Source organism: Quercus robur, chromosome 1 (genome assembly GCF_932294415.1).
Source record: "Quercus robur chromosome 1, dhQueRobu3.1, whole genome shotgun sequence".
In the NCBI taxonomy this organism is placed as follows: Eukaryota; Viridiplantae; Streptophyta; class Magnoliopsida; order Fagales; family Fagaceae; genus Quercus; species Quercus robur.
In genome coordinates, this window is record NC_065534.1 from 42,681,925 (window position 1) to 42,700,542 (window position 18,618).

At 38.0% G+C, this 18,618-nt stretch overlaps 2 protein-coding genes across 2 annotated transcripts; one reads left to right on the forward strand and one right to left on the reverse strand.

Moving 5' to 3' along the window:
* Nucleotides 1–197: 197 nt before the first annotated feature.
* On the forward strand, nucleotides 198–3,244 carry LOC126690159 (uncharacterized). Its single transcript, XM_050385292.1, has 5 exons — nucleotides 198–701; nucleotides 966–1,069; nucleotides 1,183–1,354; nucleotides 1,821–1,940; nucleotides 2,244–3,244. The coding sequence occupies exons 1-5, from the start codon at nucleotides 516–518 to the stop codon at nucleotides 2,967–2,969; spliced, it is 1,308 nt and encodes a 435-aa protein (XP_050241249.1). The 5' UTR covers nucleotides 198–515; the 3' UTR covers nucleotides 2,970–3,244.
* Nucleotides 3,245–5,368: 2,124 nt separating this feature from the next.
* LOC126690166 (homologous-pairing protein 2 homolog) lies at nucleotides 5,369–7,356 on the reverse strand. Its single transcript, XM_050385297.1, has 6 exons — nucleotides 7,222–7,356; nucleotides 7,070–7,095; nucleotides 6,377–6,644; nucleotides 6,106–6,176; nucleotides 5,836–6,024; nucleotides 5,369–5,751 (listed from the first exon to the last, which is right to left on the reverse strand). The coding sequence occupies exons 1-6, from the start codon at nucleotides 7,247–7,249 to the stop codon at nucleotides 5,653–5,655; spliced, it is 681 nt and encodes a 226-aa protein (XP_050241254.1). The 5' UTR covers nucleotides 7,250–7,356; the 3' UTR covers nucleotides 5,369–5,652.
* Nucleotides 7,357–18,618: the final 11,262 nt, after the last annotated feature.

Below are 18,618 nucleotides of genomic sequence, written 5' to 3' on the forward strand. Positions count from 1 at the left end.
CTATTTTAGCCCTGTACGAGGACCCATATGAATAGAATCGTTCTCACGTGCTCAAGCCTCAAACGCGTGTGGCGGTCGATTAAATGGGCCCCATGTGGAGCCCACCAGCCCCTAATAGTAATATGAATACGTATATATCTATCTTTCCTTCCTCGAAATCGACTAAAAATATCATTATCAACCGCGTTTTCTACAACACCTCGTTCGTTCCCATTAAGCTCTCAAGCTCAGGGCCTCTTCTTAATTTGAAAACTTAACTCGTAAGGCAAAAGTCCCATACACACTAAAATACCAACCAGCTCATAAATGGTCACAAGGTCAAGGACTCTCTCTCTCTCTCTTTCTCTATCTCTCTCGTCATAACATAAAGGTCCAAGCGAGCCAAGTCTCGTTTGTTACCTTGTGCATTTCAACTACTCCACATATATTCTGTGTTGTTTGGTCTGCTAATTAATTAAGACTCTGCTTTCTTTTGCTCCTTTGAGAGGGCACTGATCAAACAACACTCTTAAGAAATGGGAAAGAAGCTTGATGCTCTACTTGGTAGAACCTTTAAGCCCTCCAAATTTAAGCCTCTTGTCAATCTTGCTCTCTCTCGTCTCGTTGTCTTGAAGAGCCAGCGCCAAGTCCGCTGCACCCAAGCCCGGTCTGATGTTGTTCAGCTCCTTGACCTTGGTCACCATGAACGTGCTCTTATTCGTGTATGCTTTAATTTCTTTGCTTTTGGTTTACTAATGAAATCGAAAACGATCATCTTCATTTCATTTCATGGTTCATTTTAAATTTATAAAGGTGTGCAGTCTATCATAGTACGTACTACTGTTAGATCCAGAAAATAATATATATGTTCATAGATATGAACCATGGAATTGACGAATTAATGGAGGGTATGACTAATATATCTTCTTTACTAGCTATGGTTTTTTCTTTGGGCACTGTATAAAGTTTTTATGGTTTTCTTACAGGTTGAGCATGTGATCAAGGAACAAAACATGTTGGATGTGTTTGTTATGATAGAGAGCTATTGCAATCTTTTGATTGAAAGGATCAACCTCATTGAACAAGAAAGGTTGGTTACTTTTCCATTTTGACCGTTGAAAACATTATGTTTCTTTTCTTTTTCTTTGGCTATTTTTTTACCTTTTGGTTTTTGATGGTCATGCTTCTGTATGTTTTGTATAGAGTGTGCCCCGATGAACTGAGGGAGGCAATATCAAGCTTGCTCTATGCAGCTTCGAGATGCGGGGAGTTTCCTGAGCTTCAAGAGATTCGTGCTGTTATGACAACTCGTTTTGGCAAAGAGTTTGCTGCTTCTGCTGTTGAATTACGCAACAATTGTGGAGTCAACCGTAAGGTATATTATGATTTGGAAAATTTTCAAGATGTAAAAATCTGTCTACTTGGCTCGATCATATAGTGAAAATTTGTATATTTGTCCAAAAGAGCATCCATTAGAATAGGATCTTTTTAAAGTACCCATAAATATGCCAAAAACTGAAAATAGACCCAAAATGCTGATCTTTTTATGGTAAAAAAACAATAATTAAAGTGAATAGCATTTGGTACATACTGAATGAATCATAGACAGATGAGGAAATTACTTGAGGACATATTTGGTTTGTGGTAATAAATCCCTTAATAGAATGATTATTCATGTGTAATAAATATTTAGAAATTTGGTTGCATCTTTATTACATAGAATAGTTAGAGAAAATCTGAGTAGTTCCAAAAATTGTCGAACTTTGATAATCTGATTATTAGGTATGTTTATCATTGTTTATGACATATGATACATTTGTATTTGTATTGGGTTCCTGTAGATGATACAAAAGCTATCAACCAGGCAACCAAGCTTGGAGAACAGAATGGAAGTGGTCAAAGAAATTGCTTCCGAGCACAACATTGTTTTGCAATTTGATGAAGCTTTTATTTCAACTGAGGTATGCAAGTTTATGGTCCGTTTAAATTGAAGGAGAGTAGAGTAGAATTGATCCAAAATTAGCTTATTTTTAGCCAATTCTACTCTTCTCTACTCTACTCTCCTTCCCTCCTCCTCAATCTAAACAAGCCCTTAAAGAGATAGGAATTGCAATAAAAATAGTACTCTACTCTACTCCCCCTCCCTCCCCCTCAATCCAAACCAGCCTTTAAAGAGATAGGAATTGCAAAAAAAATAGTACACTAATTCACCCAAAATGTTGACAACTGTTCATGACGTGTGGCTTGCTATGTGGTGTGTACAGGAAAGTTTGGATGTGAACAAGAAGCAAAACCATCTTGAGGCCAATTCAGGTAGTACCAAGCTTGGGGATGATTCAAAAATTTTGCCTCAGGAGGTGGAAAAAGATTATGGGTTCTCCGATTCAATGAAGGGAAAGAAAAAATACAGGGATGTAGCTGATGCAGCTCAAGCAGCTTTTGAGTCGGCAGCTTATGCAGCAGCAGCTGCAAGAGCAGCAGTGGAGCTCTCTCGATCTGAACCACATGATCCTGACGATCAGGATAGTCCCAATAATGGACGAGGCAAAGTGTTGAAGAAGCATGAAATCATGACACACGAATCTGAATTGGTAAACAAAGAAACGCACAATGAAAATCAAGCTGAAAAAATGAAACAGAAAAATGCATCAGAATTGAAGAGGTCAATGTCTGCTTCAAGTTCAGATTCAGCAGAAGACATTTCAAAGGTGACCACAAAATCATCATTTTTTATAGGTCAGGCTGATCCTTTGGAAAAAGAAATGCATTTTGATGAGAGTGACAATGAGACTGCGCATGAAGAAAGCATCATCCTACCTCATAAGCAAATTCCTTCAGGGTTTCGAGCTGGCCTAAAGGTGGGCTCAGGCCTTGGACACCCAACAGGACTTGCTGCAGAACGATCTGGGACTGGGATACACATTGCACAAAATTTAAAAATGGAGAAGGCACCAATATCTGTCAGGACTAGACAAGTGCGCGGATACTGAAAAAGCACTTTAGCATATTTGATATCTATTTGTAAGTTTTGTTGATTTGTGGTAACATCATAGGCTGAGTCTCTATTAGCTTGTTTCTTTAATTTTTTTTTCTTCCATATAATTGCAGAAAATGTTAACTAGTGTCATCGTTTGAATTGTGAGTGCTTTTTTTTTTTCCCGTGAGTTGAAATTTACCATTGCAAATAGTTAAAACTTGTAAGTTTATTTTTCCTTTTTATTTGTTAATTATGTATATTCTATCATTGTTTTATGTTGGATTGAAAGCAATGTTCTTAAAATATATATATTTGAATGTGTTCATCTAGACATACTCTTCAATAAGCAAGTCAGCCACACTAGGTATCTCATGAGGCAAAGAACTATCAATTGTCTTATATTAGTGTATAAAAGGCAGAAAAAAATTGGTCATGGCATTCCCAATCCCTGTCAATAGGCCTCCTTATGGTCTTAGAAGCAATTACATATTTTACCAAGATACATTCACACCACAGTCCAAATGGCATAGCTGGTCTCAGTTACAAGGCTTTTAAATTTAACCTGTGCTCATCGCATTTTACAAGGGTACTTATTGTGTTGTGTTGTGTGCCACAATATGAAAACCCTGGGACCCCTGAGAACCAGAATTTACACCTTTCATATGATTCTTATAAATTTAACAAACGCTGTAAACAAAAGAACATAACAGATCCAATCACAGCAGGTGCCTTCATGAGCGTCAATGCACACAGCAAATTCACTTCGGGGTAGAGCAATTGTTCATCCATTTACACCACAGCATCCTCATTTACGGCTATATTTATGTAATTGTCAAGCAACATCACAGGCTATGTTAAGGTTCTATTCACATTAGTTATCATGAGCTTAATAAAGTTTTAACTCACTAATCACTTCTTAACCAAAAAATTACAGAAAATGCATTAGGGCTTATGCTTGGCATTCTGACCAATTTTTGTGCCCGTTTCAACGACATTAGCCTAACATGTGATATCTATACAATACGTTTGCCGTGTAAAGTTTCTGAAGGGTAAACTAGCTGATTGGGATTCCAGAAGCACAAATCTAGATCTTAAAAAGGCTTGGAATCCTATATGTATTGCAATTCACACAAATGTCATAAAGTCACTGGCCTAACAACATGGGTTGTGTTGTTACTGTCACTGCAGTCGCTGCTTAGGGATAAGGGATGCGAAGTGCAAAGCCTTTAAACTAAGAAAAGTGGAGGCCTATGACAGGGATTGGGAAGCCGTACAGTTATACATAAATAAGTAATAATGAAGATTTTGGTCCACTTACAATTGTGGTGCGTGATGGTCACCTGCAATGATTCACGAAAGAGAGAACTGGTTAGCAATAGTGTGTATGTGTATCAAGATCTGACACACTTGTCCTATCCTATGGTTCAACCCCATATGAACTTTATGAGACAGCTTTCGTAGCATGTATGAATTGTACATAACAGCATCTCATGTTCTCTCGTTATTCATCCGAGAGTCAATCAGGACCACTTACCTTTTTTTATTTTTGAGTAAATTCCATTAACATTATGAGCAGACAAATTTGTTGGTACTAAGGAATATGAGTATTAGATATGTTTTTGGGGTTTTTTGTGAGCTTCCCGAATAGGCTAGGCTGAAGTTATAATTAAATTACTTTCTTCCCCACGTTTTCTGCAAATACAACCTTAAAAAGGACAATGATTTTGTTTGTCCAAGTTCGAAAATTATCAAACAAATAATTCAGGTTTCTAAATTTAGTTTAGTACTTCTTCTCAGGAGGTGAAGGGCCACATTTTCATTAAAGACTACCTGTAGCTGTACATCTAGACGTATCTACACTCAGCATCTCTGGTCTCCAAAATTCCACAAAAAAAACTATCAATAGTATTACATGTATAAAAAGGCAGGAAAAAAACGAAAAATGCTGTCACAGCATTAATCTTCCTATACCAATGCTTGTACATACAAGATCTAAAGCACTGAGCAATCTGCACAATCTCCTTCACAAGCTTTCCTTACATTGAGGGATTAATGGGGTAAGAATCCTTAGATTTTCTAAGTTTAATATGTACTCCACTGTGCGAGGTGGGTACCCAACATATCGCGGGTACACAAAACTTCCCCAATATGAAAATCCTAGGACTCTCTAGAACTAGAAATGAAGCCATTGAAATAAACCCAAGTTTTACCATAAAAGGATAAGGATTTTTTTTGGGGATTTTGGGGGGGGTGTGGGGGGGTGGGGAGGTTAAATAAATTTTGAGGAATGTGCTACAAAGGCCCAGATTCAATGGTTACAAGTTCAGCCTTCTATACATTACAAGTCATGTTGCAGTTCTGTTCTTGAAAAATGTTACACATCATTAGTCATCACAGGATACGAGAAAGGAATTGCTCATAATTGATCATTTTTCTTCAATGAAACATAACAGTAAGTACACGTTGTCTTATGCTTAAAATTGTGACTAATTTCTGTGCTCCTCTTAATTACATAAACTGTCATATCATGCATCCTTGTGAAACAAACAGTCAACATGTAACAACTATGACAATTTCTAGATCTTAAAAAGCATTCAAAATTCACATGTATTTTCCTTTTGCAACAGATTTACCTCTAGGAGAACACTATCTAATATGCTTAAATCCTTGACTGAGGATTAAACACTTCATAAACATCAGTAGCCTCTTGGACGCTTCTTATCACGCTGCATCAGGTCACTATATGGCTGCAAACTCACACCAACATCTTCATCATATTCAATTCCAAGTTCCTCCTGAAAAAGTGTGTACAAACATTAGTAACTTCAGCAATCACAAATATGTATGCTTACAAGACATAAACCATAAATATATATTACCTTAAACTCCTTGAGATCCTTGGGTGAGTTCTCAGTAATAGCATCCCATAGATCTTTGAACATCCTTTTACGCCTTCTCCACTGAGTAAGTTTCTCCGAGACCATGTCCTCAACTGCCTTACGATCCTCTGGCCTCACCAGTGTAACTCCTCCACGCAATTTATCCAGTTTTTCCTCCATCTCCTTAACCTGATACAGAATAAAAAGCCACTAAGTATGTTCCAAACTTCTTCAAAGATATCTCTAACCCAGTTCAATATTATGATTCACCTCCTTTCTCAGTTTGGCATCTTTGTCGCGTATCTGTTCCAGGGTCAAATTTGATTGCAAAGTTTTAATCTCTGCAAAAAAAAAAATGCTTATTTAAATTGTCACATTACATGATTTGATAGACTTGTCCTCCAATATCTTTTTTTTTTTTTTTGTTGGCATCCAAGACGAAATCTAAATATACAAAGCTAACATGTTCAAATAATTAAGACTACCAAGACGGATCACATTTTACAAAAAACAATCAATAAAAAGGGTGTATAGGAATTACCTCCCTCGACCTCGCTGATTGCTTTCTTTTGTTCTTGGAGCTGTTGCTGAAGTTTTGCATTTTCTTCTTTCATCTGATTAAGCTCGTCATTGTTCGGAATGTTGAATTGGTCTTGGCGAGCAAGGTATATCTTCTGCTTACCATACTCTTTGAACGAAATCCGCCCATTATCAGCCAGATTATCCAGTGCCTTCTGAATGGCCGCCTTCTTGAGGTTGAACTTTTGCAATGAATCGGCCACATTTTGAGAATTTAACGGCCTGTTTTGCTGAATAAAGGAAAATCGAAAAACACGAGCCACAATGTAAGATACAAATTAAGCATTAATTCATAGAGCCATACTATACATAGTTCTCAGTGAATCATACTAAAACTTATTAGATATAAATACTATTTAATATTACAACAAGTAGATCCTTAAGGTAAATTTTTTTTTTTTTATTTCTCTTTGTTTTTACTTCGATTTTGTGTAATTGAAGTTACTAATTTCAATTACTAATGTTTATGAAATAATTTATCTCATTCAAGTATGATACTGAATTTTTGAGATATGCGTCCCAATCCCAATCCCATAACCATAATATAAAGTATTTCCAGCTGAATTATTGAAGCAAATAATACAGTTTAGCATATGAGTTACAGTTTTAAACCCAGAGAACGAAACGATTAATAGGAGGCTGAAAATTGCTTTACCTCATTCACGAAGTTGAGCACGATTGCTGATAACAAAAAAGCAAAAAAGTTTTACAAAATGTGAAAAACTTGAAAAATCAATTAATCGGGACTTGGAATATAGAAAAATTAAAACGAAATGGTTTCACAGAGAGAGAGAGAGAGAGAGGTACCTTCGGCGCTATCTGATTTGGGAGCCATTGATCGGGAAATAGGCGGGAAAATGTCTGTCTGAATCTGAAACCTTTGGTTTTTGGGTTTCCCAAAAATACAAAACAAAGCCTGCTTTATGCCTTTTATATTTAACACTAGTAAGGACAGCATCAGCAAGGCAGTGGATGACGTGGAAAAAGAGTAGGGGTTGTAATTATTTAACATATAAATATCTATTTTGTTTAGGAAAAATATATATATACCTATTTTATTATTACAGTTTTTAGTATCTATTTACTAAAGACAATATATCCACTCACTAAAAACTTCTAAGAATAATAACCAATATCATCATCTTTCAATAATAAATAATTGAGTTTTGCTAAGAAAATTAAAATAATAATAATAATAATGATAAAAGGCATGTGTCATCAAATTTTTCATTAGATAAATTATAAGTTTTGAAATTTTAAACCTAAAAAATCAATATTTTTTGGATGACAAATAAAACATATTATATCATCATTCCAACTTTTCAAGAATTACTACAATCTAAAACTCAAAATACATGAAGAAAAATTGGAATGTTAAAATTTAGTGGAAGTAATTTAGACATTACACAATAAAATATTTTAAGAATCATAAGTTTTCATTAGGGTTTAACTTAGAGAATAACAATATGATATATTTGCTATTTTTCAAAATATTAAGGGAAAATTGCTTGATTTTAAAGTTTAAGGAGGAATTGTAAACTACCCCAAACAAAAATGATAAAAAGTGTTTTTCCTAAGTTTTTGTTTTTGTTTTTTAGTGTAAAACTATGTGTTTTAACTTAAAATGGTGTGCAAAGAAAAAAAATATACAAAAGGTCAACCCAAAAAAATTGTATGCAAAATAATGAATTTTGGCTCAAAAAAATGACTAAACCAAAAAAAAATTTATAAAAACACAAAAAATGGCTCAACATTTTCAAAATACCTTTATAATTTTGTTATATTTTATTTTGATTTGCAAAGAATTGACAACTCAGTAGTTTTAAAAATATTGTGACGACAATAAGATATCATAACATTTTCACCAAAAAAATATTATATTCACGATATTTTTACAATAAATTATAAGTAGTAGATTGTTATTGGTGGGCAAAAAAATAGTTTCATTCATAAGTTTAAATTAGAACCAATAACAATTTACCACCTATGATTTGTTATGAAAGTGTTGTGAAAAATATTGTGAATGTAGTACTTCAATACCTTTATTTTTACTTGTGGTTAGTTCTAATATGATATTTTATTATTTTATTTTGACTTATAAGGAATTAACACCTCAACAATTGTGAATTGTGCCAATTTGTTGTGTTAATATTTTATTATAATGTGAAACAATGCGAATTGGACAAACCAAAAATAATGTAGCACATCTATTGTAGCTCTATGCATTCACAAAAAAGAAAAAAAAGAAAATGAAAGCTTGGCCAGTGAAACAGTGAAAATTGAACAAACCAAAACTACTGTAGTGAAACTACTGTAACTTTTCTCATTTACTCTTTTTATATATAGAAATTTACATTGTACTTACAATGTAAATTTATATTGTAAACACATAAAAATTGGCAAATGTTGTACACATTCAAAAAAATTTGTACAATATTTATCATTTTTTTTTTTGAAAATGTATAAAATATTTGCCACTTTTTGTGTGTATAAAATATAAGCTTAAATCACAAGTACAAAGTAAACATATAAAGATCCTTAAAAAAATAAAAAACAAAAACAAGCTCAAGCCAAACTGGTGAACTTGAAGAAAAAATAAAAAGGAAAAGTGTAGTTCACTAAACCAAAATTGTTGTTCATCAGCCTATTGGCTCTTTGTTGTACACATTTACAAAATTTGTACAATATTTATCATTTTTTTTGGCAAATGTATATAATATTGGCCATTTTTTGTGTGTATAAAATATAAGCTTATATTACAAGTACAAAGTAAACATGTAATGATTTTTTTTTTTTTTGGATACAAGATAGAATTTCTACTCTAGCCTAATTTAAGTGTATATGTATGTGAAACTCCCTTCTAAAGACTTGAACCTCAACCCTTTCCCCCACACCCTACAAGCATTTATACTTGTGGAGTGACCACCACACTAAGGGTGCACAGTGGTAACATGTAATGATTCTTAAAAAGAATAAAATACAAAAACAAACTCCAACCAAACTGGCGAACTTGAAGTAAAAAAAAAAAAAAAAAAAAAAAAAAAAAGGAAAAATGGCAGCTTACTAAACCAAAATTACTGTTCATGAGCCTATTGGCTCTTTATATATATACTAGTAAAAGTTGCACGTGCTGCCTCTTGAGTGAGAAAATTTAAGATAGAAAATTTTTTTGTTTTTGGAAGTAGTATCAAACCATGTATTTAAATTTAGAATAGCTATTTAACGTATGACTATCTATTTAGTATGATAATTTCTTAGGAGAAGATATTTGGTATCAAATGATATCATGTCAGCTGTAGGGACACGATTTTTAACAACCCAAGGACGACATTGAGCTCGTATGTAAAGGGCCCGAACAATATGATTTGTAGAGAGTGGGTTTGTAAAGGCCTGCCTTTGGGCGCTGGGTTTCGGTCTGGTCCCGGTTTCATGAGCGATCATGCAAAGATGAGTTTGGACTGTGTAGCTGAGCCTTGCATCAATGTAGTTTGAAAGGTTTGACTCCTCGGAATTAGTCCGAGGAGAATTACATTCTCACCATTCCTCCTTTTTCTTCCTTCTTTTTTCGGGGGCCTCTCGCCCCCTCCTCCTTTTTTCCCTTTTATACTAGTATTCGATTTCCCTTCTTCATCTACGTGTCAGTTTCTCCTTGTTTGGGGCAATTACTCGTCCTATCAATCTTCACGTCAGAGTGGTTGGGAAAAACTGGATAGCATGGTATGGGGTATGGGCTTGTCAGGTGCTGGGCTCCACGTTATGGTGTTGGCAGCTTTCTAGCTTGTACTGCTTTTGTACTGAGTTTGTCCTTTTCTTCAGGCGTTTTGTGTGGCGTTGAGCGTGAGGTTGTCCTCGGCTATATTATTGGGCCATCAAGGGGTTCTTCTCATACCTACTCTGCAATAGGGCTCCTCGGCTTGGGCTTTGGGCCCTTAATGTGAAGTGGGCCGGGATTTCAAATTTCAGGCCCCACAATAGCCCCTCGAAATCCTGCTTCCCGACTTTTTAGTTGGGAAGGAGGGTTTTGGTGATGCTGAGCCCACCTCGTGACTTGTTCAAGTTCCGTACCTTACTGCTGCTTGTGTTTTTCCATTTGCATGGGAGATGTGCCGAATTAAGAGGCATTATTTTATTCTTCATCCGCACAGTGCCCTTTGTCATTTCAGTATTTGAGGCGCGCCTTCACGAGGACCTTTAAATCTTGTGGTGGCGGATAGCGTTGGAAATTGTGCCAGAGCTGCCTTGTCTGCAGCGTTTCTTGGGAATCTGCTCAAATTAAATTAAATGACACCTCCTTACCCTTTATATAAGTAGGACAGGTGGTTATTCTCTTGGCATATAAACCCTTCTGCTCTCTTCAGAATCATAACCCTTTATCCATAACCAGTTCCCACCTCCGGTGTCGTCTTCCTTTAGTGCCATATGTTTGAGGTTGGCGTGAAGGTGAAGGAACCTTACCCGCCACAGAGGCACCGGATCCTTCCAAGGCTTAAGGTGCTATGGTCTAGGCAGGGGAGGCACAGATTTAAGGTGACCTCTCGCTTGGATAAGGTGGGAATGGTACCCCCACCTCTTTCAGTCAAAATCTGAAGCAGGTTCTGGTCACATCAGATTTTTGGTGTGTCAGAAGAAAGAATTTCCGCCATCAGCGCCGTCTGCTTTGTCGCAGGCAAATTTTTGTGGAGGCTCCTCAACTTCCGGTTCCCGACACCTTTTCTTCAACGGTGCGGGCCTCAAGTTGGGTTCCCTGCACCTTTTCTTCAGCTGCGCTAGCCCGAAGCCGGGCTCTCTGCACCTTTTCTTCAATGGTGCAGGCCCCACGTTGGGTTCTTTGGCTGCCTGAGTTATAGGCATGTAAAAGTATTGAGGAATGGCTTCCTTAGACGAAATTTTGAAGCGGCAGCGCGGCTCTTCTCTGCACCTCTTCTTCAGCTTTTCTTTCATTCCTTTGTATCTTTACTTTTCGCTTGTGTAGTTAGCTTTAATATGAGCTTATTTAAGCTCCTTCATTGTACACTGTACTGTTCTTTTGTCTTAATAAGAAATGAATTTGCTTAATCTCAAATACTTTTCTTTTCTGCAACAACTACTTTGTGCATGAATGTTAAATATACACTTTCCTTTAATGATACTTAGAGCAGGAAAAAACCTTAAAACAAATTCCTACTAGTTTGAACTTACTGACATTATCAAGTATAACAATGGTAATTCTCAATAAATTAAACTCTTTGAACTAACCGAGATAACGGCCGAGCGCTGTGCGATGCATGCAAGACAAATGTCCGAGAACGGTAAACTCTGAATAATTCATCCGAGAGGGTAGCCGAGCAGTGAGGGACTTCGATTGTGTTTTTGGGTAACATATTGCTCCATATTGCATCAATCCCTTTGGTACTGAGGATCCGAGAGTAGACTGGGGAATCCATGCAGTTTAAGGATTAACCCGACTGTTAATGGGGAGTTCTCCTCGGATAGATTCTAAGGTCCATGTAACGTAGTTTTTCTTGAGTCAGAGGACCATGCAAGGCCTTGGTTCTGTCCAAAACTTGTAGTTTTTCTTTTAAGTACTTGGCTTCCCCATAGGCTTGAGTTCGAGGACCATGCAAGGCCTTGGTTCTGTCCAAAACTTGTAGTTTTTCTTTTGAGTATTTGGTTTCTCCATAGGCTTGAGTCCGAGGACCATGCAAGGCCTTGGTTCTGTCCAAAACTTGTGATTTTTCTTTTGAGTACTTGGTTTCCCCATAGGCTTCAGTCCGAGGACCATGCAAGGCCTTGGTTCTGTCCAAAACTTGTGATTTTTCTTTTGAGTACTTGGTTTCCCCATAGGCTTGAGTCCGAGGACCATGCAAGGCCTTGGTTCTGTCCAAAACTTATAGTTTTTCTTTTGAGTACTTGGTTTCCCCATAGGCTTGAGTCCGAGGACCATGCAAGGCCTTGGTTCTGTCCAAAACTTATAGTTTTTCTTTTGAGTACTTGGTTTCCCCATAGGCTTGAGTCCGAGGACCATGCAAGGCCTTAGTTCTGTCTAAAACTTATAGTTTTTCTTTTGAGTACTTGGTTTCCCCATAGGCTTGAGTTTGAGGACCATGCAAGGCCTTGGTTCTGTCCAAAACTTATAATTTTTCTTTTGAGTACTTGGTTTCCCCATAGGCTTGAGTCTGAGGACCATGCAAGGCCTTAGTTCTGTCCAAAACTTATAGTTTTTCTTTTGAGTACTTGGTTTCCCCATAGGCTTGAGTCCGAGGACTATGCAAGGCCTTGGTTTTGTCCAAAACTTATAGTTTTTCTTTTGAGTACTTGGTTTCCCCATAGGCTTGAGTCCGAGGACCATGCAAGGCCTTGGTTCTGTCCAAAACTTATAGTTTTTCTTTTGAGTACTTGGTTTCCCCATAGGCTTGAGTCCGAGGACCATGCAAGGCCTTGGTTCTGTCCAAAACTTGTGATTTTTCTTTTGAGTACTTGGTTTCTCCATAGGCTTGAGTCCGAGGACCATGCAAGGCCTTGGTTCTGTCCAAAACTTGTGATTTTTCTTTTGAGTACTTGGTTTCCCCATAGGCTTGAGTCCGAGGACCATGCAAGGCCTTGGTTCTGTCCAAAACTTGTGATTTTTCTTTTGTATTTATTTATTTTTCGAACGTAAGCCCCTAGAGCAAGACGGGGAGAGCTGGCTTGAGGCTAGAATCCCCTAGAGCTGCCCGCGCCATTGGCACTGCAAGGCGTAGCCCCTAGCAGAAGTTTATGTCGGAGCAACAACCGCATGCCGCCGGGGATGAAGGAAACCCCGCGAACCTCTGCTTGCTAGAGAGTTGACTCAACCGCCACCTGCGCCAACGCGCAAGCCTTCCCACAAACGGCGCCAATTGTAGGGACACGATTTTTAATGACCCAAGGACGACATTGGGCTCGTATGTAAAGGGCCCGAACAATATGATTTGTAGAGAGTGGGTTTGGAAAGGCCTGCCTTTGGGCGCTGGGTTTCGGTCTGGTCTCGGTTTCATGAGCGATCATGCAAAGATGAGTTTGGACTGCGTAGCTAAACCTTGCATCAATGTAGTTTGAAAGGTTTGACTCCTCGGAATTAGTCCGAGGAGAATTACATTCTCACCATTCCTCCTTTTTCTTCCTTCTTTTTTCAGGGGCCTCTCCCCCCCTCCTCCTTTTTTCCCTTTTATACTAGTATTCGATTTTCCTTCTTCATCTACGTGTCAGTTTCTCCTTGTTTGGGGCAATTACTCGTCCTGTCAATCTTCACGTCAGAGTGGTTGGGAAAAGCTGGATAGCATGGTATGGGGTATGGGCTTGTCAGGTGCTGGACTCCACGTTATGGTGTTGGCAGCTTTCTAGCTTGTACTGCTTTTGTACTGAGTTTGTCCTTTTCTTCAGGCGTTTTGTGAGGCGTTGAGCGTGAGGTTGTCCTCGGCTATATTATTGGGCCATCAAGGGGTTCTCCTCATACCTCCTCGGCAGTAGGGCTCTTCGGTTTGGGCTTTGGGCCCTTAATGTGAAGTGGGCCGGGATTCCAAATTTCAGGCCCCACATCAACAGTATCAAAATCCAATAAGTGTGAGACATGTCAGCAAAAAATAACTAACCCACTAACAATTGAAAGGCATGTGTTAGTGGGTAGTTATTTTTGTATGCATGTCTCTCATTTGTTGGATTTTGAAACAGATGACGTGTTATCATTTAATAGAAAATATATTTTTTTTCATTTCGTAGAACCTATTTACTAAAGATAGTATAAATCTATTCACAAAAAAAATCTACTAAGAATGATAACAAATGCCGTCATCTTTTAACAATAAACAAATAAGGTTTGATAAAACATTGTCACAATATTTAAATTTTCACAATAAATGATGACATATGCTAAAATTGAAACTCTTCATCAAATTAAATACCTACAACCATTTGCAATGAATATTTTGTTATTCATACTTCCTTCTTTATTATTTTATTTTATAAGCCTAACTACAATGCTTATTTTACTTAATTTTTAATGAACATTTTTTTAAGAAAGAAAACAAATAATAAAATAACAAGAAATATATGTCATTGAAGTTTCTATTAGATAAAATTATAAATTTAAAATATTTAAACCACTGATAAATTAGTATTCTCTAGGTAACAAATAGAATACCATCCATCACCATTTTTACTTTCTAAGTATGACTAACACATAAACTCAAAATATATGAAGTAAATTTTTGGGACATTAAAATTTTGTGAGGCATTTTAGATATTGCACAATGAAATATTCTAGGAATCATAAGTATGTGGGGTTTGAGGACCGATGAGTCTCAACAAAGAAAAAATCTTCACAATCTAGGTTAATGACGGGTAAGCAAGCTCCAAAAGTTCCACCTACCTGAAGAAAGAAAGGGAATTAGGACAACTGATATCCCTTAAAGACCTGAGGAGAGGAGAGGGTATGGCAACCCGAACAAGGATGATGGGAGGAAGCTTCCTAAAGGATATACTATCTACATCTGCATTTAATGCCTTCCACCAACCTTATCAACTGCATTAATGTGGAAATGACCTCTAAACAGTAACTTCACAGCTAGCATCTCCTTCTATCACTTTCATCAGAGTCTTGATGGGACAAGTATCCGAAGAAATGCTTGGAGATGTCTAAGTGGAGGGCTAAGTTGCATGGAAAAAGGCTATAAAAGGAAGGGGATCCACCTGAGAGAAGAGGATGAACATTTTTTACACTGTTGATAGAACACGAAAGAGAATAGTGAGGGACCAGGTGTAAACTTGAACTATATTTGTAATCAAGAAACTGATCCTTGGACTTACTTGAGGAAGCCATTAATCCCAATTGTTGTTTGAATCACACTTATCTTTTGTTTTGGACTTCTTTTCCTTAAGCTTAGACTTAGGCTAAAATTGCACTTGGATTCATTTCCCACTCTCTTTAAAAATTCTATTGTTTAGGCTAGATTCGAAGGATAGGATATCACTGATCTAAGTGGGCTTGGGCCTTTATTTTTTCATTCCTTACAATTGACACCGTCTGTGGGAAATTCATCTAGAATTCACTTTTTCCAAGTTATGGCTAACTCTAGACAAAATAGAGAGGAATCTATTGGCTCGCAGCGTGTGGACCATTTTGTTAGTCTAGAGCGAAGGAGAAATTGAGAGCATGATCGAACTCCTAGCGCTAGGGTGGAAACGCAGCACACAGGACATACTAGTAGGAGCCACTCCAGGACTGGAGGTCATGTTTCCCATGAGCAAGAGACACGAAATCTCAAGTTAGAGATTGATTATCTATGCAAAAAGTTGCAACGAAAGGCGCATGATAGGGGAAATCGGACACCCCCATCAAGTTTAGGATCTGAAGATGGTAACTATAGACCTAGGTCTAGGACTCCCCCTAGTGAATCTTTCTCCACATCTTCACGCTTGGATAAGGTGGAGAGGCATAGTAAATGGCATGGAGAGAACTCATTCCCTTAAGAGCATGGGAAATGATGCAATGAGTAAAGCTCTACGACAAATTGCTAAGTCACCTTTTACGCGAAGAATAATGGCCAAGCTCCCTCATCGTTTCACCTAGCCCACTTTTACTATTTACAATGGGAGGACAAACCCTGTGGAGCATATGAGTCACTTTAATAAAAGGATGGCCATTCATTCAAGGAATGAGGTCCTTATGTGTAAGGTTTTTCCATCTAGCCTCAGGCCTATTGCCATGAGATGGTTTGATGGGTTGGAAGAGGGTTCTATAGGCCCTTATGAAGAGTTGACAAGGGCCTTTAGAGCTAGGTTCGTGATGTGCAGCATGGTCCCTAGGCCTTTAGACTCTTTATTATCCATGGCGATGAGAGAGGGGGAGACGCTCAAAACCTACTCTAACAGATACTGGGAGATGTTTAATGAAATTGATGGGGATTTTGAGGACATGGCCATCAGAACCTTCACGGTTGGGCTCCTAAAAGAACACGACTTGAGAAAGTCCTTGACTATGAAGCCCGTCAAAAGTATGCATCAGCTTATGGACCGCATTAACAAGCATAAGCAGGTTGAGGAAGATCAAACCCAAGGAAAAGGAAAAACCAAAATTTTCCCCCCTGAAAATTAAGGTCCTCAGGTTGAGGGGTATAATCATAGCTAACCCAGAAGAGAGTTCACTAACCAATCATTAAGGGATAACACACAGATAGTCAACTCGGTATTTAAGGAGCCGGTATATCAAATCCTTGAGAAGATAAAAAATGAGTCTTATTTCAAATGACTCAATAAGATGAGAGGAGACCTGTCCAAGCCTAATCAAAGTTTGTATTGCCAGTATCATCAAGATAGAGGACACATGATAGAAGACTATAGATCTCTGCATGATCATTTGGACCAACTGGTGAAATCCGGGAAATTGAAGCAGTTTATGCATCAGCCTTCAAGGCAAACAAATCAGACCGGAGTAGGGTATCAAAGAGAAATGGCTCCTCGGCCACCCTTGGGAACAATCAATGTGATTTTTACCACTCCCAGCCATGATGCAGATTCACTTTCAAGCATTATGTCAGTATTTTTGACTTCGGAGCTTGAGGAGTAAGTCTAAGAATTTAAAAGAGTTAGGCATGGAGCATCGCCCATTTTAGGTTTTTCGGAGGAGGATACAGTTGGGACTTTTCAACCCCATGATGATGCCCTGGTTGTGACCCTAAGGATCGGGGGCTATGATGTAGAGAGGGTCCTTGTGGACCAAGGAAGTGGAGCTGAGATTATGTACCTATCCCTGTAAAAGGGGTTGAATTTCAAGCTCGAGGATTTAAGCAAGTATGATTTCCCGTTGGTTGGATTTGATGGGATAACTATAATTCCCCGATGACTGATTAGGCTACCTGTGCAAGCAGGGAATGAAGTCGTGCAAGTAAACTTTATTGTGGTTGAAGCTTACTCCTCCTATATGGCTATTTTGGCTAGGCCTTAGCTTCATGCCATGGGAGTGGTATCATCCACCCTGCACCTTAAAGAAATACCCCATTGAGGGCTGAGTTGGGGAACTTGTTGGAAGTCAGGCAATGGTCAGGCAGTGCCTAGTGGCTACTATCAAACAACAATCATTGGATAAGGCTTATTCTATCTCAGAAAAGGCCCCGTAGTAATTAACGAACCCCGAGGTCAAACTTGAGACTAAGCAGCAGGGTTTGCTCTATGAGGAGTTGGACAAAGTGATGATCGGATCGAATGTGAATAGGTATTTTCAAGTTGGGGCTCAACTACCCCCCGTGGAAAAAGAGGAGCTTATAGCCTTTTTGAATGATAACGTGGATGTTTTTGCTTGGAGTTCTTATGAGGCACCAAGAATCGACCCAAACTTTATATGCCATCACTTGAATGTGAATCCTAGAGCTGTACCAAAAAGGCAACCACCTCGGCACTCTTTAGAGGAGCACATTGAGGCAATGAAGGAAAAGGTGATCAAACTCAAGCAAGCAGAGGCAATCAAGGAGGCTTTTTACCCTAAGTGGCTAGCTAATATTGTGGTGGTAAAAAAGAAGAATGGGAAGTAGCGAATGTGTGTTGATTTCATGGATCTGAATAAAGCATGTCCAAAGGATCCTTTTCCTGTACCTCGGATTGACCAACTAGTCGATGCGACTACTGGACATCTTCGGATGAGTTTTCTGGACACCTTCTAGTGGTATCATCAAATACCTTTAGCCCTTCCTAACCAAGAGAAGTCATCTTTTCGAACCCTTACCGAGAATTACCATTATCGTGTAATGCCTTTTGGCTTAAAGAATGCTAGATCTACGTATCAAAGGATGGAAACCCGAATGTTTGTGTTTCAAATTGGGAAGAGTGTGAAGGCATATATTGATGATATGGTTGTAAAACTTCGGAGCATTTGAACGACTTGGGAAGTGTGTTTGCGGTGCTTAGGGAGCATAAGTTGCGCCTTAAAACTTCCAAGTGCTCTTTTAGTGTTAGTTCGGGCAAGTTTTTTGGTTATATGATCACTCATTGGGGAATAGAGGTTAATCCCGATTAGATTAAAGCCATAAATAACCTGCATCCACCTTGGAATCCCAAAGAAGTACAGAAGCTAACAGGAATGATGGTTGCCTTAAATAGGTTCATATCTTGATTAGCAAACTGTTGTTGGCCATTCTTTCAACTCCTCCACAAATGGAAGAATTTTGAGTAGACAAAGGAATGTATTGATGCCTTTAAGGAATTAAAGAGGTACTT